Source organism: Dermacentor albipictus, chromosome 4, assembly GCF_038994185.2.
Source record: "Dermacentor albipictus isolate Rhodes 1998 colony chromosome 4, USDA_Dalb.pri_finalv2, whole genome shotgun sequence".
In the NCBI taxonomy this organism is placed as follows: domain Eukaryota; kingdom Metazoa; phylum Arthropoda; class Arachnida; order Ixodida; family Ixodidae; genus Dermacentor; species Dermacentor albipictus.
The window spans coordinates 180,193,691-180,220,127 of NC_091824.1; the positions used below are offsets into that span (position 1 = coordinate 180,193,691).

At 48.2% G+C, this 26,437-nt stretch overlaps 1 protein-coding gene and 1 long non-coding RNA gene across 3 annotated transcripts in view; one reads left to right on the forward strand and one right to left on the reverse strand.

Moving 5' to 3' along the window:
* Window positions 1-26,437, forward strand: part of LOC135896262 (protein turtle-like) — a 594,776-nt gene that overhangs the window by 341,745 nt on the left and 226,594 nt on the right. For both annotated transcript variants that reach the window (XM_070537869.1, XM_065424615.2), the window contains one exon: window positions 26,095-26,370. In XM_070537869.1, coding sequence (XP_070393970.1) covers window positions 26,095-26,370 — 276 coding nt within the window. The remainder of the gene's footprint in view (window positions 1-26,094; window positions 26,371-26,437) is intronic.
* LOC139059432 (uncharacterized) overlaps window positions 1-26,437 on the reverse strand; it is a 350,104-nt gene that overhangs the window by 69,765 nt on the left and 253,902 nt on the right. The gene's annotated exons all lie outside the window — the stretch shown is intronic.

Below are 26,437 nucleotides of genomic sequence, written 5' to 3' on the forward strand. Positions count from 1 at the left end.
TTTCTCTGCTAAGCCCCGGTAGCAGAGAAAAGGGAACAAAAAAGGGAAAAGGGCCCGCTTTTTAGCACTGTATATGCTTCTTTTGGCCTCCTAACTTCACTGAGCCCTATTATATCCCATTTACTGCCCTCTAATTCCTCCAATAGCACTGCTAGACTCGCCTCACTAGATAACGTTCTAGCGTTAAACGTTGCCAGGTTCATATTCCAATGGCGGCCTGTCCGGAGCCAGTGATTCTTAGCACTCTCTGCAGCGTCGCAGGTCTGACCGCCTCCGTGGGCAGTTGCTTCGCAGCTGCTGGGGACTGAGGGCTGAGGTTTGATTGTGTTGTTCATATAGGAGGTTGTGGCCAAGTACTGCACCAGGGTGGCCAATCCTGCTCTGGTGAGGGAGTGCGTTACCGGTTCTGGTCACCGGGATAAGGCCACACTCCACGCCTGTTTATGCAATTTTATCAACACGCGGATGTTTTTTTTTAATCCGGTTGAGAATTGCCGGCACCGGGATTCGAACCACGGACCTCTTCCACGCGAGGCGGGTGTTCTACCTCTACGCCACCGCTGCACCTCCCCTTTTTATACTACTGCCTAGTTCCTTACAGTAGTCTAGCAGCACTCAGAACGCGTCCAAAAATTGGAAAATTGCACTAGAGAGCACGTCAAGTCTTTGAAACACTAAACAAAAGCAATATGTTAAAAATCCTGCCTCAGGAAGAAAAAAATCAGTAAAAAACAACTTTGAGGCTGATTCCTATTTTAGGGGCCTCGAGTTAAGCCATCGGCGTTACCGTTGAGACTCGCTATCCAAGAAACTCATTACACCAATCTGCGCATACAGGGATATGAAATAGACACCGGATCTCAGAGAACAGCCATCCTGACGAAGAAAAATCTCACCGCGCAGGATCACACAATTCAGGCAACAACCGTGGAACACACCCTAGTGGAAGTGCTACCTGAGAAGAAGGCACACCAAAGACTATACGTACTGTGCTTATATAGCCCACCTAGGGATCCGTTATCCGACTTTGAAAACTTCATCACGCAAGCCAGAAAACTATCTCAAGGACATAAACTCGTAATAATGGGGGATTTTAATGCCCCCCACACAGCATGGGGTTACCATCACACGACCAAGGAAGGAGCGCGAGTGCACGATTCGGCGCAACAAAATCACCTCACCCTCTGGAATGATCCCAAACTACCGACTCGAATGGGCAACAGTGTGTCCAGCGATACAAATCTCGACCTCACCTTTACAGTAGGAATATCCAAGGCGGAATGGACCCGACTGGAAGAAAATCTCCGCAGCGACCACCACATCCTTCAGCTTGAAATCCTGCACCATAAGAAACCGAGTAGAACAGGAACGGCAAAGCTGACGGATTGGAAGGCCTTCCGAGAACATGACATAGAAGAAAACATCGAAAACATTGAAGAGTGGCTCACCGAAGTGGTCAAGACGGCGGAGAAGCACACTAAAATCATCCAACTCACGATGGACACGCCGGCCGTAGACTCTCACCTCCTACATCTTTGGGATGCCAGAAGAGGACTACTGAGGCGGTCAAAAAAGATGAAGCTTAACCGCAAACTGCAGAGACGGATCGCTCACATAACAAAGCAAGCAGAAGAATACGGAGGTCAACTCAGCAGGCAGAATTGGCATAAACTGTGCGACCAACTTCAAGGCACGCTCAGCACAAGGAAGACCTGGCATATACTGCGAGCCCTTCTAGCTTCCACCAGAACCAAGACCCAGCAAAGACATGACCTCAAGAAAATGATTACCTCCCATCCAGGAAGAGACAAACAAATTCTGGAAGAAATCAAGCGTAACCTTGTTGGAGACAATGCCCCCAAGGTTACCGATCCCCGACCGTACAAAGGTGAACCAAATCTCACCCTCGACAGCCCTTTCACGCTTCCTGAACTCCATGCCGCCCTTGCGAAATTGACCCGTAACACATCGCCAGGAAATGACAAGGTGACCAACAAGATCCTACGAAACCTCCTGGACAAGGCCCGCAATGCACTCCTCGACTACATGAATAACTGCTGGGAAAAAGGCGTGCTCCCAGCAGAATGGAAGCACGCAAAAGTAATTATGATCCCAAAACACAACAAGCCACTACAAATCAGCAACCTACGGCCCATCTCCCTTACTTCCTGCGCTGGAAAGCTGCTCGAACACATGGTTCATGATCGCCTCACCACATACCTCAAAGACTCAGGACTCATGCCCGACACAATGTTTGGCTTCCGACAGCTCCTCTCAGCACAAGATATACTACTACAGCTCAAGGAAGACCTCTTGGACCACCTAGAACGCCACAAAAAGTTCTCTATTTTAACAATAGATGTAAAAGGAGCCTTCGATAATGTGAAGCATGAAGCAATCCTCCAAAATCTCCAAGATACAAACTGCGGAAACACGACTTTCTCAAAGATCGCATGGCTATGGTGGGTATAGGCAACATCCGAAGCGACAAGTTCGAAATGCCCAACAAAGGAACTCCAGAAGGATCAGTCATTTCACCTTTGCTGTTCAATCTCGCAATGATTAAGCTCCCACAACAGCTCGATGGCATCGTAGATTTAAGCCATGCAATATACGCCGACGATATAACGTTATGGACAAAAGCGTCCGCAACCGGCCAACAGCAAACTACCCTCCAAGAGGCAATCAATCAGATAGAACAGTACCTCTCAAAATGCGGTCTCCAGTGCGCCCCCGAAAAATCAGAGCTACTTATACTCAAGGCAAGGACCCGGGGATGACCACCAGCCTACGTCGCTCCAGATCCCAACGTCACACTCAATGGAATCGCTATCCCTCAAGTTGGCTCCCTCCGCGTCCTTGGCCTCACAATACATAAAGACGGTTCTGGGGCAGCTACACTCCCAAAGCTTCAGAAGACCCTAACACAAGTAACCCATCTCATTCGGCGTATAACCGCCCAAAGAAGAGGACTTAAAGAGCAAGAAACCGTGCAATTAATCCAAGCACTCCTTATAAGCTGGATCACATATGGCACCCCGTATCTACTCCTCAAGAAAGCTGAGATTGAAAAACTCAACATCATCATTAGAAAAGCAATCAAGAGCGCACTAGGACTCCCCAGTACGACCTCAACCACGACACTCCTCAAACTTGGCCTCCATAACAACTGGGAAGAGATGAGCGAAGCGCACAGAGCCAGCCAGCTGGAATGCCCTAAGCTGACTCTAACAGGTAGAGCAGTACTTCGCAAGCTCGCATACAGCGAAAACTTCATAGCAGACTCAGACGCGAAAGCCCGATTGCCGCCACTTCTTCGTGACTCTATCTCAGTCGCTGCAGCACCTCGCAACATGCATGCAACATACCACAAAGACAGAAGACAAGCAAGAGTTAGAGCGCTGAGCAAGAAATACTCAAAGAACCCCAACACGGGATATACAGATGCGGCAAAATACCCAGGTAGAAGAGCATACGCTATTACCGTGACCAACAACGAAGGGAAGGAGCTAATCGCTGCCACCATACCGGCCAGAAATCCAGAAACGGCGGAGGAAGTGGGCATCGTCCACGGCATCGCCACATGCAAAGACACAGCAATCATCTTGAGCGACTCGCAAACGGCATGTAGAAACCTACGAAAAGGCCGAATTTCTGCCGCAGCAGTGAAGATTCTAAAAGAAATAACAAGACGTCATGAACTACCCGACACCTACGTCGCATGGACCCCAGGCCACGAACACCTGGCAGGAAACGAAGCAGCACATGCTGTCGTCCGAGAGCATACCAGCCGGGATTTCCTGCCGCACGGTCTCCGGAAAGCGACGAGGGTGGAGGACATTCCCATCAACTACACCGTAATATTGCTACATTACCGAGTGGAAAGAAGACAATATCCTCCACCTCATCCAAATTAAGCAAGGAAGAAGCCACCGCCCTCCGCAGACTACAAACAAATACGTCTGTACATGGAATTATCATGCACCGATTGCACCCCACCAAATTCTCATACCTATGCCGGTATTGTGACGTACCAGACACGCTCCCACACATGGTGTTGGTGTGCCCGCGCCGCGAGAAAAACAGTGAAGATGATGCCTCAGAACCGCTACAAGCGATAGAAGAAACGTGGGAGGCAATGTTAAAGGCACAGAGCCTGGAAGATCAGCGAAGTCTGGTGGACCGGGCCCGGGCTGCAGCATTAGCCAACGACTTTCTGGACTAAGAGAGCAGCCCACCTAGGGCGAAGAAAGGACACTTTCTCGCTGTTTCTTACAATAAACGTTCATTCCTCCTCCTCCTCCCCTTTTTGTAACGCACCTCAAAGGAATATTGTTGCAAAGCGAGGCTCCAGCGCAGGAGGCGGCCATTTTTGGAAGAGATGGTCTGCAGCCATCGGAGAGGGCAGTGATCCGTCTCAATAATAAACCTCGAGCCGGCTAGGTAGCATGACAATTTCTGAACGGCCCACACGAGACACGCACACTCTTTCTCGGTGGCGCTGTACGCCTGCTCACGACTGGTCAGCTTACGACTAGTATACAGGACGGGGTGTTCCACTTCTCCATTTTCCCGTTGGCACAGTACAACGCCTATGCCTCGCTCACTAGCATCGCACTGTATAACGAACCCTTTTGTGTAGTCTGGTGATCGTAGCACAGGCTGGCTCGTTAGGGCGCTCTTTAGGGCGCTAAAAGCTCTTTCCCTTGTCTCTTCCCAGACGACTGTTTGGGGCTCTGTTTTTCTTAGAGCATCCGTCAGAGGAGCCGCGATATCAGAGCACCTGGGATGTACCTCTGATATTAGCCGGCGATACCTAAGAACGACCGAATATCGGTCTTCGTGCGCGGTTGCGGGAAGTCTCGCACAGCGGCCACCTTTATTTCAGAGGGGCGGCGACGACCCCTTCAATCACATGACCGAGGTAGACAACCTCGGCCTGTGCTAACTGGCACTTGGGAGCCTTGACTGTCAAGCCCGCTTCGCACAGGCGGGTTAGCACTGCCCGCAAGTGTGCCATATGCTCAGACCAGGATGCGGAGAATATCGCTACGTCGTCTAAATACGGTAAAGCGAATTCTTCCTGTCCCCGCAACACTTTGTCCATGAGGCTTGAAAAACAGTATGGCGCGTTCTTCAAACCAAAACTCAAAACTTTAACACGGAATGTTCCCATTGGTGAAATGAACGCCAGATACCTATTAGCCTCTTCTGTAAGTGGAACCTGCCAATAACCCCTGACAAGATCTAGGGTGGAAATAAACTGAGCGCTACTAACTTTCTCAAGGCGCTTCTCGATGTTAGGGACCGGATAAATTTGATCCTTAGTGATGGAATTAAGCCTGCGGTAGTCGACGCAAGGACGAGGTTCCTTGCCCGGTACCTCAACTAAAATCAAAGGGGAGGTATAATCACTCTCACCCGCCTCAATAACACCGAGCTGTAGCATTTTCTTTACCTCAGCCTCCATAATATCGCGATGGCGGGGTGGCACCCGGTACACCTTGGATCGTACTGGCTCTGGGGAGGTAAGTTCTATTTCATGAGTAAGGACAGAAGTCCTACCAGGCCTCTCAGAGAACTGACCTTGAAACTCTTGTAAGAGCTGGTGTAGTTCGGTTTTCTGCTCAGGCGACAGCGGTGCTTTACTGATTAAGTCACTAATGGCTTGATCGGTGTCTTCCCTGTTCGTCACTGAGCCTAGTCCCGGAAGCTGGACCGGAAGCTCGACCAGAAGCTCCTCGGCAACGTTTACCATCATACACACCACTGCTTCCCGTTGTCTATAGGGTTTGAGCAGATTACAGTGGTAAACTTGCTGTGCTTTCAGTTTTCCTGGCAGACTCACCACGTAGCTAACGTCCGACAGTTTTTGAACAACCCGTGCTGGGCCCTCCCACTGCACGTCGAGTTTGTTCTTTAGCGATGTGCGCAATATCATGACCTCATCGCCCACCTCAAAACGACGGGCCCTGGCTGTCCGATCATAATAAACCTTGGCCCTCTGCTGGGCCTTTGCCATTGCTTCACCTGACAACTCCTGTGCCCTTCTTAAGCGTTCGAGGAGCCTAAGCACGTACTCCACCACGACTGGGTCGTCGCCCCTGCCTTCCCACGAGTCTCGAAGCATGCGAAGTGGAGACCGCAGCGAGCGACCGTACACCAGCTCAGCTGGCGAAAACCCCGTAGCCGCATGCGGCGCGGCCTTTAATGCAAACATCACCCCAGGCAGACACAGCTCCCAGTCAGTTTGTTGTTCAAAACACAATGCTCTCAACACGCGCTTCACGACGGAGTGGAGCTTCTCAACGGAATTCGACTGTGGGTGGTGCACTGAGCTGTGTAACAGCTTTACCCCACACCTTTCCAGAAAGGCTGTCGTCAAAGCGCTAGTAAACACTGTGCCCTGATCTGACTGGATTTCCGCAGGAAAACAAACTCGCGCAAATATGGACAGTAGTGCATTGACTATCTCAACTGAGCTGAGCTCTTTAAACGGCACTGCTTCAGGGAACTTTGACGCTAGGCAGATCACAGTCGAAATGTGTCTGTACCCCGTAGTTACCGGCAGAGGTCCCACTGTATCAATAACGAGCCGTCTAAAAGGCTCCGTAATGATAGGTACCAACTTCAACGGCGCCCTCGATTTGTCCCCTGGTTTGCCCACCCGCTGACAGGTGTCGCATGTCCTCACAACGTGTTCTGCGTCACGAAAACACCCTGGCCGACAGTACTCTTGCAAGAGACGGTCCTTAATCTTCTTAACTCCTAGGTGTCCGGACCACGAACCCCCATGCGACAAGCGCAACAGATCCTGACGGTAGCACTGAGGCACGATCAGCTGATCGAACTCCACTCCCCTGCGCTCTAGATAATTCCGGTACAGGACCCCACTTCTTTCCACAAAACGAGCATTTTTCCTGGCGATACCTTCCTTGACATTGCAGCACATGTTTTCTAGGCTGCCATCCTTCTTTTGCTCGGCTATCAAAGCCGACCGGCTGACTTTCAGCAACCTATTAAGTCCATTTGACGTAGGCGCGATGAGCAAATCTGCAGATAGCTCTTCTAACTTTCCCGTGTCGGGCATTTCCTCTCCAGTATCTGGTGCCTTCAACGCTACAGGCTCAATTTTATTCATGTCGGACGTGCTCTTAATATCAGCTTGCTGCGTCTCCGACCGTTTCTCATTGTTCGACAACGTAGGCTCCGGAACTACCACCTTTGCCGCGAGCTCCCGAACTCTCGATCTGGTTAAGGCCTGAACGCTAGCCTCACCAAACAAAAGCCCCTTCTCGCGCAGGAGGTGATCGGACCTGTTCGAAAATAGGTACGGGTACTGGGGGGGGGGGGGGGGGGCAGTATAGATGACACTGCGGCCTCCCTCTCAAGTGCTCCGAAAGGTCCTTAAATAAGCACTTTTGCTACGGGCAGACACACGCTATGAGCTTCCACGGCTTGCTTGATCTATGCGCACTCGGCCGTGAACATATCGGGTTTACATAAGAGGGGTAAATTACATCCATTGTAGCTGCGGAATCGCGAAGCACTCGGCACTCTTTCCCGTTCACGAGGAGGTCTCCCATGTAAGGCTCGAGAAGCTTCATGTTCTCGTCAGTGCTGCATAATGACAAAAACACGACTTTTGTTTTTGTTTCTGGACACTGCGCCGAAAAGTGACCCGGCTTCTGGCACGTATAACACACGCGCGCTTGCCTCGTCTTGAACCGCTTTCTGCGGTCGGCTTCGGCTGCCGCCGTCTCCTTACGTTCGGTCGGGCTGCTTTCACTCGCATCCGCACTACGTGTGTCCCCCCTTGCTCTCATGGGCGTGAGCTTCGGCCTCCCAAACTTGGAGCAAAATTCACCCTTTTGACCGTCCTTAGCTCCGCGAGCCCGTCGCGTCACAAACTCCTCGGCTAGCTCGGTGGCTTTAGCCACCGTACTAACGTCTGGCCTATTCAAGACCCAGTACCGCACGTTCTCAGGTAACCGACTATGAAACTGTTCCAGCCCGAAACACTGCAGAACTTTCTCGTGGTCACCAAACGCTTTCTCTTCTTTGAGCCACTCCTGCATGTTTAACATAAGCCTGTAGGCAAACTCTGGATATGACTCACTTCTGCCTTTCTCATTGTCCTGAAACTTCCGACGGAATGCCTCCGCTGACAGCCTGTACTTCTTGAGCAGACTCGATTTCACTTGGTCGAAATCCCCTACCTCCTCTCTCTTCAAGCGAGCGACTACGTCGGCCGCCTCGCCGGGTAACAAAGTGAGCAAGCGCTGTGACCAGATTTCCCCAAAGAACCCCTGCTTCTCGCACGTTCGCTCAAAGTTAACCAGGAACAAACCAATGTCCTCTCCAAGCTTAAACGGCCGCACCAGGTCAGTCATTTTGAACGATACTCGTTCTCCTGCACCGTGTGCCTGACTTCCATTACGAGCGCGTTCCATCTCTACCTCGAGACGCTTTATTTCCAAAGCGTGTTGACGGTCGCGCTCCAATTCTCTTTCTCTTTTTGCTCTTTACGTTCGCGCTCCTCTTTCTCTCCTTGCTCTTTGCGTTCGCGCTCCTCTTTCTCTCCTTGCTCTTTACGTTCGCGCTCCTGTCTTTTTGCCGTCTCCCTCTCCTCAATGGTCTCAAGGGATTCCGACAGCTCGTTATCCTCAGCTTCTAACTCAAGAATAGCCCTTAGCAGTTCTGGTTTTCTGAGTTTGTCTGAGACATCCAGACCCAACTCTCTTGCAAGCTCCAGCAATTTCGGTTTGCGCAACGACTTCCAATCCATGGCTGCTCTGAATGCTGCTTTCTCTACTGCCTACTATTGTCTTGCCGCAAACTAACCCGGCAGCAACGACAACCACAATTACCAGCTCTGTTTCTGACACTAACAAAAGCCTGGCAAAACTCAGAAGAAGAAAGTCCCGCACTCACCAAACCTCGCAGCCAAGAATTCAGCGGAGTCGCTCCGCTGCAGGCAACCAATCATCACACAGGGCACGTTGCACTGCTCCCGTATGGTCGTTGTGCTGCTCAGCATACAGTCGACCGCATATCTTCGCTGCTGGCCTCCGTTGTCGCGATCTCACTGCTGACAACCAGTTGTTGCAAATTGGTCGCAAGCCCCAAGGGTAGCGTTGGCCTGGCGGCCTGGGGCACGGCTGGAAGCATCCGAAGGTCCTGGCAAAGGATGAGTCGACTGGTAACAGAACAACTTGTTTGTTCTCGCATCGCAAAAGAGCGGCCGGTCAGGTCGACCGAAGTGGAGAGACGGGAGACCATGTTACTCGACTGCAGAAATCGAAGCTTCTCTCTTGGCGTCCGGGGGCAGCTGCTTTTATACTCTCGGAGTTGAGGGCAAGAAGGAATGGCTCGGAAGAGGCGCACGTGACGGCGGCGCACGGACACGTTGTGACAAGAAGTGACGTATCCGCCGGGCCGGCGCCGTTCAGACCTCCTCGCTTCACAGTTGGGGAGCTCCTCTCCCCGGCTGCCGCCCTTGGACAAGCGTGGGCACCAATCTGCACACAGACACACACACACACACAGACACACACACACACACACACTCAAACACACCCGAAGACACATAGCATTGAAACATGCCTGGACGCGCTTAGCAGAAGGCTTTGGGGCAGCGCTGAACTGGCCAAAATGTCCGCCGCTGTGAACGAAGCCCCGGCGTCCATTGCATCCGCGCCGGCTATACTGCACGTCGGAGGCGAAACGTAACAACGGCTTCTTATACCACTGCCCGCATGTGTCGCACTCACGTGATCGCACATCATGTTAAACATGCACTTTTTATTTTTTTGCACTCAAGGTAATGGTTTGACGTGCAAAAGCTCAAGTTCTTTATTTTGTCAGTAACAAGGACGGCGTGCTAACACATTGGTCACGAAGTCTAGTAGTCTCGGCTGCCTCAGTTATCTCCTGGACCAGCTGGTCATTGTGTTTCTTCAGCACTATAAGCACTTCAGCAATATAATTTGCTGTCGTTAGCACCGTTACTCAGCTTGAGCAGCTTTGGTATGTGTTGACGCTGAGACTGCCGACCACATGCATGCTTATGCCGCACAAGCGCATTTCGAGACATGGCAGTCAGTAAAACTGTGATTGAGTGTCTGTATCCTTAGCGCTGGCTGACGCGCAGTACCTCTTTTTATTTTCTTTATTATTTTTTAGGAAAAACGATGCACTCGCTGCAGCAGTTTCGTTGGTTGTCCTTCATTTGTGTACTGTAACATATAATGTGACAAAGGCTGTTTAAACACCACTTTTTATGTACAGTTTCCGATCTTATTGCCGCAACTGACTGTGGCATGTCAGTCGATCCATTTTCTTTCGCTTGTTCTCTCATCAACGCGTTTTGAAATAGTTTCAACGGCTCTACATGAACTTTCGCTTAGTCAGGCGGGCCGTTTCACCATAAGAAATTGCTTTAGGTCGTGTAAATTCTTGTGCGTGACCAGTTTTCTAATAAAAAAAACATCCGCATGTACCTATAGAGGCGACTGCTTTTTGCATGGCTAAATACTCTCGACGAGATGATCCACAGGCTACTCATAGTGAACGCAGGTGCTTTTTCCGATAGCTGATCACCAAAATAAAACAGGAAATGAACCCTGAGCACACACACAAACCAAGCGAAGCCAGCTGTAAACAGCCCGTTAACAGCATAACTTAATGCGGAGAGCTGCGACTTGTGTACTACCCAGCCTGCTTTGTCTCTCGCGACCAAGTCATTCCACAGTGTGTTGAGAATTCCAGCGTGTCAGGCCCACGACCCTCATGACAATTCACCACGCATCAATAACGGCAGTGACGATGCTTGGGGAGAGCGCGCTGCTCGGCTCTGTCAGCCGTATACTCGCCGAGTCCGCCCGCCTTCAGCACAGTTTGTCGGACGAAAAGCGCCCGCGTTCCATGACCTGAGCTGTATTCGGTAGCGCACAACGCCCTACGTACGTGTCGATCACTTTTCGAGTGTTCAAAACAAAGCACGAAACGAGCGAGACTCGTGTTACTCTAAGGCACCGCATATTTTCCATACTACCCAGCGAACATTGTTGACTGCCGCCAGGTCGCGTCACGATTCGTTCCACACTCCAGCGCGTCAGCGCCATTTGCCTCTTGTCCCGACTTGCCGGGCGCTGCTGCTTCTGTGGTCTGGCTCGCGCGCCACAGTGTTTGTTGCAACACCACCAGGTGGCGCTGCTATCGGATGGCGCCGCGGTCGATTTAGGCACCACTGGCCTCCTTGAAGCCCTTGGGTTCAGCGAGAGCAGTGGAAAAGTAATCATGTCCGCAATAGGGATTAGTAAGAGGCGATTGGAGGATTGGTGGAAGAAAAGTAGGGAAACGACAAAATACGAACACGTACAAAAGCACAGTTCGCAATAGGGGATTTGAAATTTTGGTTGTGGTACTTCGTAGTGTTTTTTTTCTTGTTTTATTGTTTAACCTAGGTAGGACATTAGGCAGTATAATAGCAAGAGCTTGGTGGCGCAACCGACCGCCCCGTTGCAAAGGGGACGCTCATAACATCCATCCATCCATCCATCCATCCATCCATCCAGCCGCCGCGGTAGCGTTTCACAATTGTGCCTATGGCACGTCCTGCAGTGGTGAAGCCGGAAATTTTGTTCGCGGGAGAAGGGGGGGTGGGAAGGTCGCGTACCGGCTCGGCTTTCTCCTGATAGAATTTGTCGAGGTATAAAATACCTGAATAGTAACTGCATTGCCATTGTCAAAGTTGCCACAAACTAATTCCTTAACGCTACGCACTGTCAAGACATGTAAAATATGTATTTTTTCATAAAAGAGTATATTCCCACAGAACTGCTTGTTGGCCTAGTTGGTGCTTGCTAAAATACATGTTTTTTGCCGCAATTGAACACTCACAAAAGGAAGAGACATAAAAACAACACGGGCGACACTTCCAATTGACTTATTTCGGGCTGTGACCCAAGAATATATACGTACATACACGCATGCGCTGGCTGTTCACACAACTACGTAACCCAGCGGTCAAACGATCTAGTTTCCGATTTATAGAGCATGATAGATGTATCACTAATGCAATTTGTCCCTTTCTTTTTTATATGGTAGGCTTCCATCGGCTCACGTGCTGTTTGAAATCTACTTCTGCCAAGAATCCTAATCTCAGAAAAGCGTGGCTTGCACATGCAGGTCTTGCAGTGCGCAGGCAAATGTGCCACGCCATTTTTCATTAGATTTAGTTCGTGTTCCCTGGCTCCTTCATTTATGCAACGTCCAGTCTGTCCTATATAGACTTGCCGCACTCAAGGGGAATTTCATACACCACGCCTGTAGCGCATCTCCCGTAGGACGTGCTATGCTTCTTGCCACAGCCTTGCGAACCGGTCTCCTCGCGTGTGGTTTTCGAACAGAGTCGACCCAGTTCGACGGGGGTAGAAAAGGCAATGGGTGCGCCATACCGGCCTGCCACCTTCTTTAGGTTATGGGAAACCTTATGAACATAAGGAATCATTGCAGGTCTTACGGTAGTGGCTCTATCTTCCTCCCTTGTGGCGCTGGTGCCTTCAACCTTCCGTAAAAGGCATTCAGTGACTGGAGTCCCCAACGAGTCAGGGAACCGTGCTTCTTTCAGTCGCTTAATCTGCATAAATGAACGAGCCAGGGAACACTAACTAAATCTAATGAAAGATGGCGTGGCACATTTGCCTGTGCACTGCAAAGCCTGCATGTGCAAACCACGCTTTTCTGAGATTAGGATTCTTGGCAGAAGTAGATTTCAAACAGCACGTGAGCTGATGGAAGCTTACTATATAAAAAAGAAAGGTACAAATTGCATTATTGATATATCTATCGTGCTCTATAAGTCGGAAACTAGATTGTTTGACCGCTGGGTTACGTAGATGTGGGAACAGCCGGCGCATGCGTGTATGTATATATATATATATATATTCTTGGGTCACAGCGCAAAATGAATCAATTGGAAGTGCCGCCCGTGTTGTCTTTATGTGTCTTCCTTTTGTGAGTGCTCAATTGCGGCACAAAACATGTCTTTAGGAATATATTCGTACGTCCCAAAAATTTTGACAGAAATAACTGATATCAATGCTTCCACATTTTTTGTCTATTTAATAGGTGAAGAAAATATCACACGAACTTTAGAACTATATCAGTTCGAAACCAGCAAACAGTGCATAAAGCTGATATGAAAAAACGTGAAGCTTATGAAATGAACAAATTGAGCACAAATATTCAATGAAACCTTCTAATTCAAAAACCTTCTTTATAATGGGGTAAGTGAAAAAGTAAACAGACTTTGAGAAAAGGCACATTTATTTTAATGACAGAAAACTGAAACATACATTATTTCTTTGCATATCCTCCCTGCACTACAACGCACTTTCCCAACATTTCACAAGTTTTTTTTATTACGTCGGAAAAAAACGTTTTTGGTTGCGCGTGTAACTAATTTTCCACAGCATCAATGACTTCTGCATCGTCTGCAAATCCTCTTCCCCTAAGCTCTCCCTTGATTGGTCCAAATATATTCAAATCACTTGCAGACAAGTCTGGACTGTATGGCGGGTTTTCCTGCAATTCTAAACCCAACTCAATGCTTTATTGTGTCGGCCGTCCGTTTGGCAGAATGTGGCTGAGTGTTGTTGTTGCAGGATGACACCTTTTCGCAGTTTTCCACGACATTTGGATCTGATTGCAGGTTTCAGTTTAGTTCACAACTTATTACAATAGTTCTCACTGTTCACAGCTTCGCCTCATGTGGTCAAATGAACGGTTATCACACCTTCCATGTCCCCGAATAGTGTTAGCACAATCTTACCAGGCGATGTTTGACGTTCAAATTTTTTAACTTCTGTTGATGATGAGTGTTTCCAAACCATGCTCTCAGCTTACTTTCCGGTTCCAGATGATGTACTTAAGTCTCATCTACACTAACAATTTGCTGTAAAACTGCATCTCCCTCGCGACGATAACGGGCCAAACTTTTACGAGAGTTGTCCAACTTTTGTGCCTTATGCTGCGCTGAAAATTCTTTCGGGACCCACATTGCACGCACTTTCCGAAGATTTGGCCCTTCGCGTAGGATGGAATGCGCTGAACCACGATTGATATGTTAAGTATTGGCGAGTTAGTCCACTGTGATACATCTGTTTTCCATCACCATACCCTCAACGACTTTCAAATTGTCCTCATTAGTCTTTGTCGTCGATGGCTTGCCCGATCTTTCCTCGTCACACAGGGGCGTAGCCAGGGGGGGGGGGGGGCTTATGGGGCTTCAGCCTCCCCCCCCCCCCCCCCGAAATTTTTTCGGGCTGTCCACAAACCGTCGTCCAAAGCAACCCTAGGCGCCGGAGGTCATTCTGGATTTTGTCTCGAATACATTTTTCACGCTCGAAACGACATTTCATCGCCAGCATAGCGAACTAGGGCTGGATTTCGCGGCAACGCCCATGCACCGGGAGCCACATAACGCAATCAGCCCAATCCGAGCACAAATTTTCAAGGGCGTTTTGATGGCGGGCGGGCTCGCCGCGGAATCGCGCGGAGGCCGCAGAATCTACGGATCGCGTGGATTTCAATTTCGAAACTTTGTGGGCATAAAGTTCTCAAAAACTTTTGTTGCAAAGCGTGCATTGACATTTCGAAAGTTGTGTTCCAATGGATCCCGGGACACTGTGGGCTCAACGGTAATGAGATGGCCGATGCTGCAGCAAGGCGCGCCCTCAGCGAACATGCGAACTGTAGTGCCATTCTCTAGACCGGACATCACATGCCTCCTGTCGGAATTAATGAGGAGTGCGGCGAGAACATACTGGGCCCAGCCAGACGCTCGTCACGTCCGCCTTAAAAGCCTGGATCCCGATAGGAAATTTCCTATTCTGCGTGGAATTCCACGCCCTCATACATGCCTGATACACAGACTGCGATTAGGCGTCGCCTTCACGCGCAAATATTTGCACATTATTGGACGGACAGACTCCCCGGACTGTTCAGTGTGTGGCGCTGTAGAGACTATAGAACATGTGCTCGTGGTGTGCCCTGAGTATGCGCGAGAAAGACTGACATTGGCAGATACATTGAGACATTTCCACAATGGACCACTGTCGGAGGACCTCTTGCTAGGCGCGTGGCCACAGAGTTGGCAGACGACAGAGACAATGCGTGCACTTTCACGTTTCCTAGGTGACACTGGCCTGGACTCACGCCTGTGATACCAGTTGTGTAATATGTCATTCACCTCGTTCCTCCCATTATCATCCATCATTGTGACCCCTTTTCTTCCCCTCTTCCCCCTCCCTTACGTAGAGTAGCAGGCCAGATGCTCCATTATCCGGCCGACCTCTCTACATTTTCCAATCATTAAAATACTTCCTTTTCGAAAGTTGTGCTTCAGATATTCAACTGCGGAAGTTTGTGGGTTTAATGTTGTTATAAACATTTGACGCCAAAGGTGCAATGACTTTTCTAAAGTCTTAGATCAGAACATACAACGAGACAAGCCAAGTCAACACAATATCAGACAAGTTGACAAAACACGCAGCGAAATCCGATGAGACGAAGCGTTGTGGTGGTTCATTTGTGCCGTCATATCGCATCAAAAAATATCAAAATTTTTTTCCCCTATGCCAAAGCATCCATGTCAAGACACTAAAGCCAGCCAGGGTGACTACGTTCTTATTTATTTTTTCTACTTTGACTTGTATTCGTGAGGACAAATTGAGCCCATTAATTATGTTTATTCTCGCTACCCTATACCCGCGGGCTGCCAGAGCAAGCCAGAGCGCATGCGGTTTTCTCGTGCTGCCCCGACCACCGCGCGGCGCACGTCGGTGCGCGTTCGGTTTTCTCTGGCCGAGTGGATTTTCGCCTGGCAGAGTATTGGACGCCTTCTGGCTAGCAGGCAAGAAAAAGAAACAATGGTCGCTCACTGCCATCACTGTGAAGACTCCACTTATTGCACTGCGTTCGCTCGAGTGCAACCTCTCCGGAAAGTCTTCTCTTGCCGGTCTAGGATACCGAGCAGTATGTGTATGGTTCTCGGTGCACCAAGCGTCTCACGTGTTCTTCGACATTCATTGGGTAGCCACATTAGGTGCCCAAAGTAGGCATTGGAGTGTGGCAAACATACTCTCCTTTGCGTTTTTTTTTTTCATTTCGGTGCCCCCGCCCCATAAAAGGAAAAAGGAATACATTGTTGCGGCACCGCGCATTGTCGCATGGTGACAGTGTGTTACTTCTTTTGCAGAAAGTATTCGGCCACGGCACGCTTAAGTTGCCGAATACTATTATTATATTATTGCGATAGCAATTATATGAATGCTCCAGACGCATTCCTGCTGTCGCCGTCGCCCTCATGTTTCGTATGAAGTCTAAGTGCGATAACGTCTTGACCGCGTGCCGCGTGCTGTATGTGCGAGTGAAAGAGTAGGGGGAGGCTGGACAGGTGAGTGGACGATCATGGCTCAGTCTTGCGTGCGCAGAGGAGAAAATCGGGGAGCAAGCGTGCCGCCATCCGTCGCGTGCGATACGTCGGGGTGAGTCGACCGAATAGGGGCGGGATCTAGGATTTTGTGAATCTGCTATTAGGCAACATGTTTATTTGCCTTGTTTGACGCATTATATAGTGACTTTTTCTTAGATAAGTAGATTTACAGGAGACTTCAACGTATATTCAAATATCTCTTGCAAGGTTTTGTGTATGCGTGCAGTGAACTTTCTTTCCAGGGACATTTTCTTGCCCTTTATCAAGAATTTGCGTATTGCATTGTATCTTCGCATTTCTAAGGAACGAGGGTGAGTGAAATGAAAGTGAGCCTACCCATCCCGCGCAATAATGTTTCGATTCATTATCTGCGACGCATGCGCGTGGCACACAGGTATCTTTCATTTACAAAAGTGACACGCAGGTGTGAGGGTAAATGTTCTTTAATGCTCTCATACACTGGGTTGAATATGGTTGCATGACGTAATGGACGTTTCAGAAGTTGAGCAGCGTGGTGCCGCGATGTTTTTGACAGCTGAATGTGCTTCCCAGACGTAAATTAGTCGCCGTATGGCAGCCGTGTGCATTGAACATTGCATTTCATTGGCCACTGTGAAGCGTTGGAGCAACGATTGAAAGAACGGCGTGAAAGTTGCAAAGACGAACCAAGACCGGGCCAAAGCCATCGTGCAATCACACCCAACAAAATTGCAAAGGTTGATGCGCTGATGAGACAAGAACGGAGGATAAGCATCGATGAACTGGCAGGGCGTGTGAACATCAGTCACGGTTCGGTTCACACCATAATTCATGAACATCTCGGTTATCGGCTCTTGTGTGCGCACTGGATACCCAAGATTTTGAACGACCGCCAGAAGAAGGTTCTGCGCTGCCTTGACTCATCTGATCCGGTATCACAATGAGGGTGACGACTTCTTGTCTGCAATTGTGATCGGGGAAGAACCATGGTGCCACTGCTACGAGCCTGAAACACGACGGCAAAGATTAGAATGGAAACATTCGAATTCACCACCCCCAAAGAAAACAAAGGCCGTCATTCCCGCCGGAAAAGTGTTGTTGACTTTTTTTGCGATCGTCAGGTGCCATTACTGATACACTCTAAGAAAAAAAGGACTAAAAGGGGTAGGGAGGTTAGTCCTTTTGGGGACTAACTGATTTGCCACAACCATTAGTCCTTTTGGGGACGAAATGACATGGGATGAACTGTTACTCCCCGTGCGCTTACTCCTTCGGGGACTAACAGTTGCCCCTGCCCGATGGTCCTCAAGGGAGTAACGGTAATTCGTTCCGATGCTCCGCAAAGGTGTAATTAATTAAATTAGGCATTTATACCATAATAAAAACAATTAATGAGCTGAAAGAAAACACGTGCCCGACAGCAGGAGTCGAACTCACGTCCTCTCGCTCACGAGTCAGGTACTCTAACCACTTCACCACGCCACTTGGTTGACAAGACGGGATATTTAGGCAAGGTTAAGCATGGGAACACAAGTGTGGCAATATAAAAGTGACTCCGTATTTTGTGCAAACTATGCAGTGAGAGTCTAACGTTGAGTGTACTTGCAACCATAAGTGACTGCGAAAAGAAATCAGCCCGAGTATTATTAGGGTGATTTAATCTGAGGCACTACGCCATGTATACGTGTAGCGAGCTCAAACGGGGCACCGAAGACGACAGAGAAGGGCAATTTCTCTGTCGCTTAGCGTGTACCGTTTGAGCTACACATCGCTTCAGTTCGCAACCTCCTTGGAACGGAAGGAACTTAGGTACTATTGACCAAGAAAATCTAGCCGTCTGTCAATGACTTGCGCGTTTAATGTGTATCGCTCACTTATGGGGTGCGCACGAAGGGCATGCCTCTTCACATTCCAGTTTTAAGTTTCACGTAATTTTCGAAGAGGCAAGGTGCTGCTTTGCATGTAGTTCAATAGACAATGCACTAACTTCGAACCATTCACGATTTATAGACAATACCGTTTTCGCCGCATCGCTCCATGACACGGACGAAAACAGCGAAGTGCCTGAGGAGTAACTGTTGCGGTTCGTCCTCCCATTGCTCTCTTTCCGAGCAGGGACTAAACACTTACTCTCCGAAATTTGCACACGGCACGCACATTCATGCAGTTAGTCCTTTATGGGACGAAAGCGCCCTTTTAAGGACTAACGGCGCAGTTACTCCCGTTTTCCCCGGGATTTTTCTTAGAGTGTAGAATTCGCTAAAGCCGGAGAGACTATATCAATCGTTTCCGATATTGTGAAACGCCGGATCAGCTGCGTGTCGCAATCAAGAACAAACGAAGTGAAAAATTGACGAATGGGGTCATCTTGGTCCACAACTTGGCTATGGTGTTGGGCTGCTGAGCACGGAGATCGCGGAATCGAATCCCCGCCACGGCGGCCGCATTTCGATGGGGCGAAATGTGAAAACACCCGTGTACTTAGATTTAGGTGCACGTTAAAGAACCCCAGGTGGTCAAAATTTGCGGAGTCCTCCACTACGGCATGCCTCATAATCAGAAAGTGGTTTTGGCCCGTAAAACCCCATAATTGAATGTTTAATTGTGCCACGACAATGCCACTCCCCACGTCGTTGATGTGGTTAAGAGAAAACTGGCAAAGTTCAAGTGGGAAACGCTGAAACATCCACCATACAGCCCAGACCTGTCGCCTTGTGACTGCCACATTGTGGGACAAATGAAAAAAAAAAACAGCTCAAGGGAACCAGATTCGTGTCGGACTATGACGTGAAAGAGTTAGTTACAGATATTTTGAAGCAGCAACCCAAGCAGTTTTATGAGCCGGGAATCACGTGACACGTTAGTCAGTGGGACAAATGTCTAAATGCTCATGGAGTCTACTTTTAAATAAAATACCCCGTTTGTCATTAATTCGCATTAGCTTACTTTCATTTGACTCGCTCTCGTATATTTTACAGAATGGCTTTATATACGTGATCTCTGTTGGGGCAATAATTTCGGTGCAATTACTCACGATACACGACCGGTGAGAGCTGCTTCTACGTAATACTTTGGAATAAATGACAGCATCACTGAAATTTTTCGCTGGACGTTGCATATGTAGAAAGATGTAAACAAGATTCTTGAATGACAAAGTTTCATTACCATATTTGCCCTCAACTTGTTCATTTCATGGCCTTTACATTTTTCTTATCAATGGCAGGCACCGCAGTGCTGTGCTGGTTTCGAACTGATATAGTTCTAAAGATCGTGTGATATTTTCTTTACTTATTAAATAAACAAAAACATGGAATCATTGATATCAGCAATCTTGGGCACAATTTTTGGCACACACGAGTATATCTTTTCATGAAAAAATACATAAATTACTTGTGTTGACAGTGCGTAACGTTCAAGAATTCGTTTGCAGCATCATTGGCAATGGAAATGCAGTTATTATTCATGTGTTCGATCCCTCGACAAATTGTTTAAGAGGAATTTTAAGCTTGGGCCCAGCTCCAACGCTGCCTATTCAAATACATGTAAAACGCAGAAACGCTTTTCTGAGATAACCCCTGGATCGCTTTTAATGATAATTTGTTGGATTTGAGAGAGAAAGTTAAAATATAGTATCTGTTAGAAGCGGAATCTTAATTTAGGGCCTGAAGTTTATATAATATATTTCTAAAAATTCGAAAGCACGAAAAAAAAAAAAATAGGAGCGTGACGTTTACAAACTAATAGCTCTGCACCAAGAACAGATATCGCGGTTTTTCAAACGGCATCTGTTATAAGAGTCAAAGCAGACAAATTTGATATGTCAATTTATATCTTACGTGAATTGGTTACGTGGTGCACAAGAGTTCTGCAAAAGCTGTATTTCGATAATATTATTTTTTTTAGATTCATTTGCAACGTATCAATTATGTCCGCTGCAGACGTACTATGAGATGCGATTCACATCAGTGTGATATTATTTTTTCATTTCTGAGTTACAGTGTATTAAACGTGACAGTTTTGTGTGCTGAAAGCTTGCAATTTTTTGCCAATTTTTAATAAAGAATTGGCAACCTAAATGAAAAATTTCAAACCAGAAGCCACTGTAATTTAAGTTTTTCTTTTAAATGCAACAAACCTCGTGAAATATGGTGCAGTGGTTGCCGAGAAAAACGAGTCCACCTTCTACATGTATTTAGATAGGAGCACCTGAGCTAAAGCTCCTTCTTGAGGAGGAGGCCAAGCTGCAACGTGAGCCCCCTCCCCCCCCCCCCCCTCCCCCCGAACGAGATTTCTGGCTACGCCACTGTCGTCACATAAGAAATTCTTCCCTGTTTGAAACGCTCTATCGAATCGTAGATCTTGCTTCGCGATAAACAACTGTCACCATACTGCGCTTGCATTCGGCGAATAATTTCCGCAGGTTTAGCACCTTCCGCAAACAAAAAACGAATCACCACCCTCATTTCTTCCTTGGTGCAGATCGGCAATGGAGCTGCCATGTTTAACGGTCTGCTACACCCTAACGACTTAGGCGGGAATAAGAGTGACATGTTCCATAGAAGTATTGCAGAGCGTTGAATATTAGCAGTGTTACCAGACCCTAGTGCGAGAAATTGCAAAAGTCGCTTTACTTTTTGACTTTCCCTCATATTTTTCTACATATGCAAAGGCCAGGGAGAAATCTCAATGACGTTGTCCTTTGTTCCAATGTATTGCTCAGGAGCAGCTGTTACCGGTCTGGTATTCCGAGTAATTGCACCAAAATTATAGTCGCAACGGAGAGCACATGTACAAAGAAGGATTTCTGCAAAATATACATTAGAAATGCAAAGATACGATGGAATAAACAAATGGGAAGATACCAGCCTGATAAAGGGCAAAAAAGCCTCACTGGAAACAAAGCTCAATGCATGTATACACAAAATCTTGCTACAAGATATTTAAGTATACGTGCAAGTCTCCAATAAACCTACATATCTAAGCAAAAGCCACTGTATACAATGCGTCAAACAAGGCAAAGAGACATGTTGCACAATCACAGATTCACAGATCACAGAATCCGTATGGCCACCCCCTCCCCCTCGCCCCGCTCTCCCCAATGCATCGCGCGCGATGCATTGTTAAGGAGCCCGTGTAGCAGAACATCCGGCGTCGGCGTCGGGCGTCGTTGCCGCAAAAAGATTTTGAACCACCCATACCCAGGCCATCCATGTGATGCAAAGAATTTACTGAACTAATTAGATTTCACGGGTTAATATACCTGGAAAAATTGTAAACTTCAACATACACACAACCTACAGACATGATAGCTCTCTGATTGTATTTTGACTACACGAGAAAACATAATTATGTTGCACGAGAACTCGAGGAAGCCCCTTTCACAGACCAGTCGTGGCGTGCGCCGTTTGCGCACGCCGGCGCGCGGGTGTCTCTGGGGCCACGGAGCGGCGCGCCTGGCTACTTGAAATACCTCCAGTTATACTTGCAATACCTCCGCCCCATCGCGGCCCACGCAAGAGGCCGCGTTTCTACCACAAAGCCCGCTTTCGTGCATAGCGTTCTCGGCCAGCGTTTCCCGGTAAACATTACGGTTACATACGCTCCAGTTGCCTGGAAGCGTGAGAAGCAGTCGGATATCTGAATGCCATCGCATTCCATTCTTAAAGGCGTAGCTTAAACATCCTCCAAATTTTCTCCCTTGCGGACACAAAACTGAGCAACCATCGTCAGATCACCCATCCCCCTACGCTTTCACTCGCGCATACATTATGTTATCGAACTTGGAGTTTATCGAACCATGACAGCGATGGCACGAATGCGCTTGACTGTCAGTACAATTGCTATCGCAATAATATAAGAGTATCGAGCAAATCAAGAGGCCCGTGTCCCATTGTTTTCCACAACAGAAGACGTAAAAAAGTCGAACTATCATCATGCGACAAATTGCTGCGCCGCAAAAATGTCCTTGTCTTCTTTTGTGGGTCGGGGAAACCGGAATGAAAAAATAAACGCAAAGGAAAGCATGTTGGCTACAATCCAATGCCTACTTTGGGCACCTAATGTGGCTACCGAAGGAATATTGAAGAAAACGTGAGACGCTTGGTGTCCAGAGACCCATGCCCATACTGCTTAATATCCTATACAGTTGAGACAAAATATATTCCGGAGAGGTTGCAATAACATGGAAGTGAAGCTGATGACATCAAGTGAAAGCGTTGCAATCCGTCGAGTGGCCACAGTGATGGCGGTGAGCGACCATTGTTTCTTTTTCTCATCTGTTAGCCAGAAAGGGTCCAAACCTCTACTAGGCCAAAATCCACTGGGCAAGAGAAAAACTAACGCGCACCGAAGTGCGCCGCGTGGTGGTCTGGGCAACATGAGAATAACGCATGCGCTCTGGCTGGCTCTGGCAGCCCGCGGGTAGCGAGAACAAGAAAATTGAAGAGGCTGAATGTGCCCTCGCCAATGAAAGTGAAAGTAGAAAAAATAATAAAACGTAAGTTGCATTTGCTGGCTTTTGTGTCTTTCCATTGTTGCTTTGGCGCAGGTGAAAAAATGTTTATATTCTATTCTGTGACACGACAGCACAAATCAACCACCACAACGCTTCGTCTCACCGGACCTCGCTGCGTGATGACCTCGCTGATAGTATGTTGATTTGGCTTGTCACGCTGCATGGTCCGATGTATGACTTTAGAATTCTAAAGTCAATGCACATTTCGCAGAACTTTGTGGCCATAAAATTTCGGAATTGAAATCCACGCGCTTCGTAAATTCCGTGGCTTCCGCGAGATGCCCTTATGAGCCCGCTCGCCATCAAAACGCCCTTGAATTGTTGTGCTCAGATGGCGCGCCTTGCGTTATGTGATCCCAGGTTTTCGTGGGCGATGCCACGAAATCCAGCCCGAGTTCGCTATATATGTTCGCGCCGAAATGTCTTTTCGAGCATGAAAAAGACATTCTAGACAAAACCCAGTAGGACTTCTGGTGCCGGGGTTGTTTTTGTCGGTGGTGTATGACAGCACAAAAAAATTTGGGGGGGGGGGGGGAGGGGCTGAAGCTGAAGCCCCATGAGCCCTCCCCCCTCCCCCCCCCCCCCCCTGGCTACGCCCCTGACGTGCTGTGATTGCTTTCGTATGCGACAAAAATACAGGTGCTGGGCTGTGGAGGTCGCGTGCTAGTCTGTGATAGCGTAAACATTACAATCATCCATAGCCTGAAGAGAACGCTTGGAGCTGGGGTCTCAACAACGTGCTGGCCACGTATGCAGAAGCACGTAAATACGCGCCAGCAAAATGACTCCAAGGCATGCACTCTGCGTCGAGGACATCGAGGCCCGAATGAAGCGTCGCGCGGAACAGCAGCGGCTTCGCTATGAAGCGACGTGGTGCAGGCCGCTGCGGCTACGATGCGGTGTACCATGTGAGGTAATGATAATGCTCAACCCTCTCAGAAATTATAGACAATGACGCACAACAACGCCTCAAGAAAAAGACGTCTTCCTGTGTGTTCCGTGGACTACGCAGACAAGCAGCAGTGGTGCACGCAAGGTCACAATTAACATAAACTCACCACTCTCGTGTTGACTAAACTCTGAAGAAGTTACACAGTGGCCATCAACGCCACCGCTGATTATCGTCAATCAAAGCAAACAGCATATAAACCTTTGCCTACATCGATTCCCACAGTGGGTGGGATCCGCCAGTTTTTTTCTTTCACAGAAAAAGCTTTGCTTTGCTCTCTGCAGCGTCTTTTCCTGTGTTCTTTTTTTAATGAGAGAGCTTTTTTGTTTCTTCACACTGCTTTGCGGGCGCTGGCTACTGACGTCTTGCAGAGTGGACAAAATTTTCGCTACTGGCAAAGGAATAGCCAGCCTGCCCCCTCCGGGCTATCTTCTTACTCTGAGAGATATGCGAGACCCCTTTACGTTTACCGCGTTTCTGTTCAGAGCACGGGAAAAGTAACTAAATAGTGTAAACTGGACAGTTGACTTAAAGTTAAATAGTTGTATATTGCTCGCCGCAGGAAAGTAGCCAGAAGCAGGGGAAAAGGGGGGAGGGAAGTTTGAAGCTTTGTACCCTGGCTACCATGAGAAATATACAAGGGCTATTTAATGTTCAGGCAATTGTACAGTTCACACTGAGTCTTAATTACCTTTTCGGTGCCCCTAACAGAAGTACCTTGAGAGAAGGCATTCGAAAAGAAAGTCAATAGTTGACAATCCTTCAATCTTCGCTACAATTGCCGAACACATAGTAAAAGAAAGTAATCTCTGGAATGATTTACAATTCCAGCTTTTTAATTAATTTACCAAACTGTCCGGAGCCTAAGAGATATCATTTTTTTTTTCACACAGAAATTTTCTAGGTATATTCTCAAGGAATGCAAGTTTGAATAGGCACTGCCTGAGAACTGTATGCGGAAAATTGTGAAACTTCCTTTTTCAGTCATTCGTCAAGCAAGCGGTCAGAAGGACCACCCTTGCATGCCAAACGCTTTTGCAGCTTTATAATATCATCTCTCGATACATTTTGCTGAAATGTCCAAAATTTGGAAACTGCAAAGTTGATGCTGCTCAGGGCTCACTTGTGCTACCTCTTCAATACCTAGAGCTCGCTTTCATTGAAAGCTGTGCGATCAGTAAACCGGTAGACAGAAATTAAAGGAGAAACTGGATGAGTTTGTAACCCAGATCGTTGATGTAAAGAAATAATTCGCCACATGTGTGACACGTCAGAGACTGTCCACTGCAGACGTTACGTGCCGTAAAATGTTATTGATCACGGCATGCCTAAAATGCTGGGTGTGGTTCAGTGAAGAAACGACGTTTATATCCCAGCCTAAAAATAACCTTGTTCATTACAAAAGCTGGGGCGGACTTTTGCCTCTATAAAACTATGTTACAGTGAAGCTGAGACAGAATTTCAAGCTTACGCAACACGCAGGTTCCGCATGACATGACAATGGACAGCGCACTCGAGAATAAAAAATTTGCATTTTTATGCCTGGGACAAAAGGAACAAATAATGTCTAGTTTGTTACATAATTGCGTTGCCGTGCGCATGCACAATTCTGCACGCGAACAAACGTTGAGACGAGAAAGAAAATGAAAAAGCTGAAGAAACTGGCTAAGCGACAACAGACCATTGGCCATATGGCACAAGTTCGTTTTTTTCGTAACGCTGAATTACATTGTTCATCGAGCGCTGACTTCAGTCACTGATCTGATGATTGACTTCAACGTTGGTCGAGCACGCCACAGCCACTGGCCACCAGGGCGCGCGTACACAATAAGGGGAGCGGAACACATGATGCCACGTAGTACCACGAAAAGACCTCCCCAGAGCATGATGAACGCATTCTCGGATAGCAACAGGGTTGTTTATTCATAATTTCTTACTTCAACTGCAAGGTTTGTATTTGGCAATTGATGAATCCTTTCATAGCATTCGATCTGTTACTCTCAAGTGGATATGAAGTTGACTCCACCTTGGGTACTTGCGCAGTGGTTCTTTGAATTAGGGCGTGTTAAAATAAGCACGCTTTCTTTTTTCTGGCATGTTGCCTGCATGAGCGCTGCGACTGGTCACCAAGCGTTCTCGTCGGTGTCGCAGTCCGTCCGCTCTCCGTGTGGATCGAGGGCGAGCAGCGACCGCTGTCGGCGGGCAAGCCGGTCACCCTGCGGTGCCGCTCGGCGGGTTCCAGACCCCCCGCTGTGGTCGAGTGGTGGAAGGCCGGCGTGCGAATGAACGCCACACAAGCCAACGGCACCAGCGCGCTGACTTTCGTGCCCGTGAGCGAAGACTCGGGCAAGCAGCTGTCGTGCCACGCCGAGAACCCACTCATCGCCGGCAGCGCCATCGAGGACGGCTGGAAGCTCGAAGTGCATTGTGAGTCCCGTCTGTGCTCTTGTTGGTGAGACAAAAATGAGCATGACAAAATCTAAGCCACTAGCGC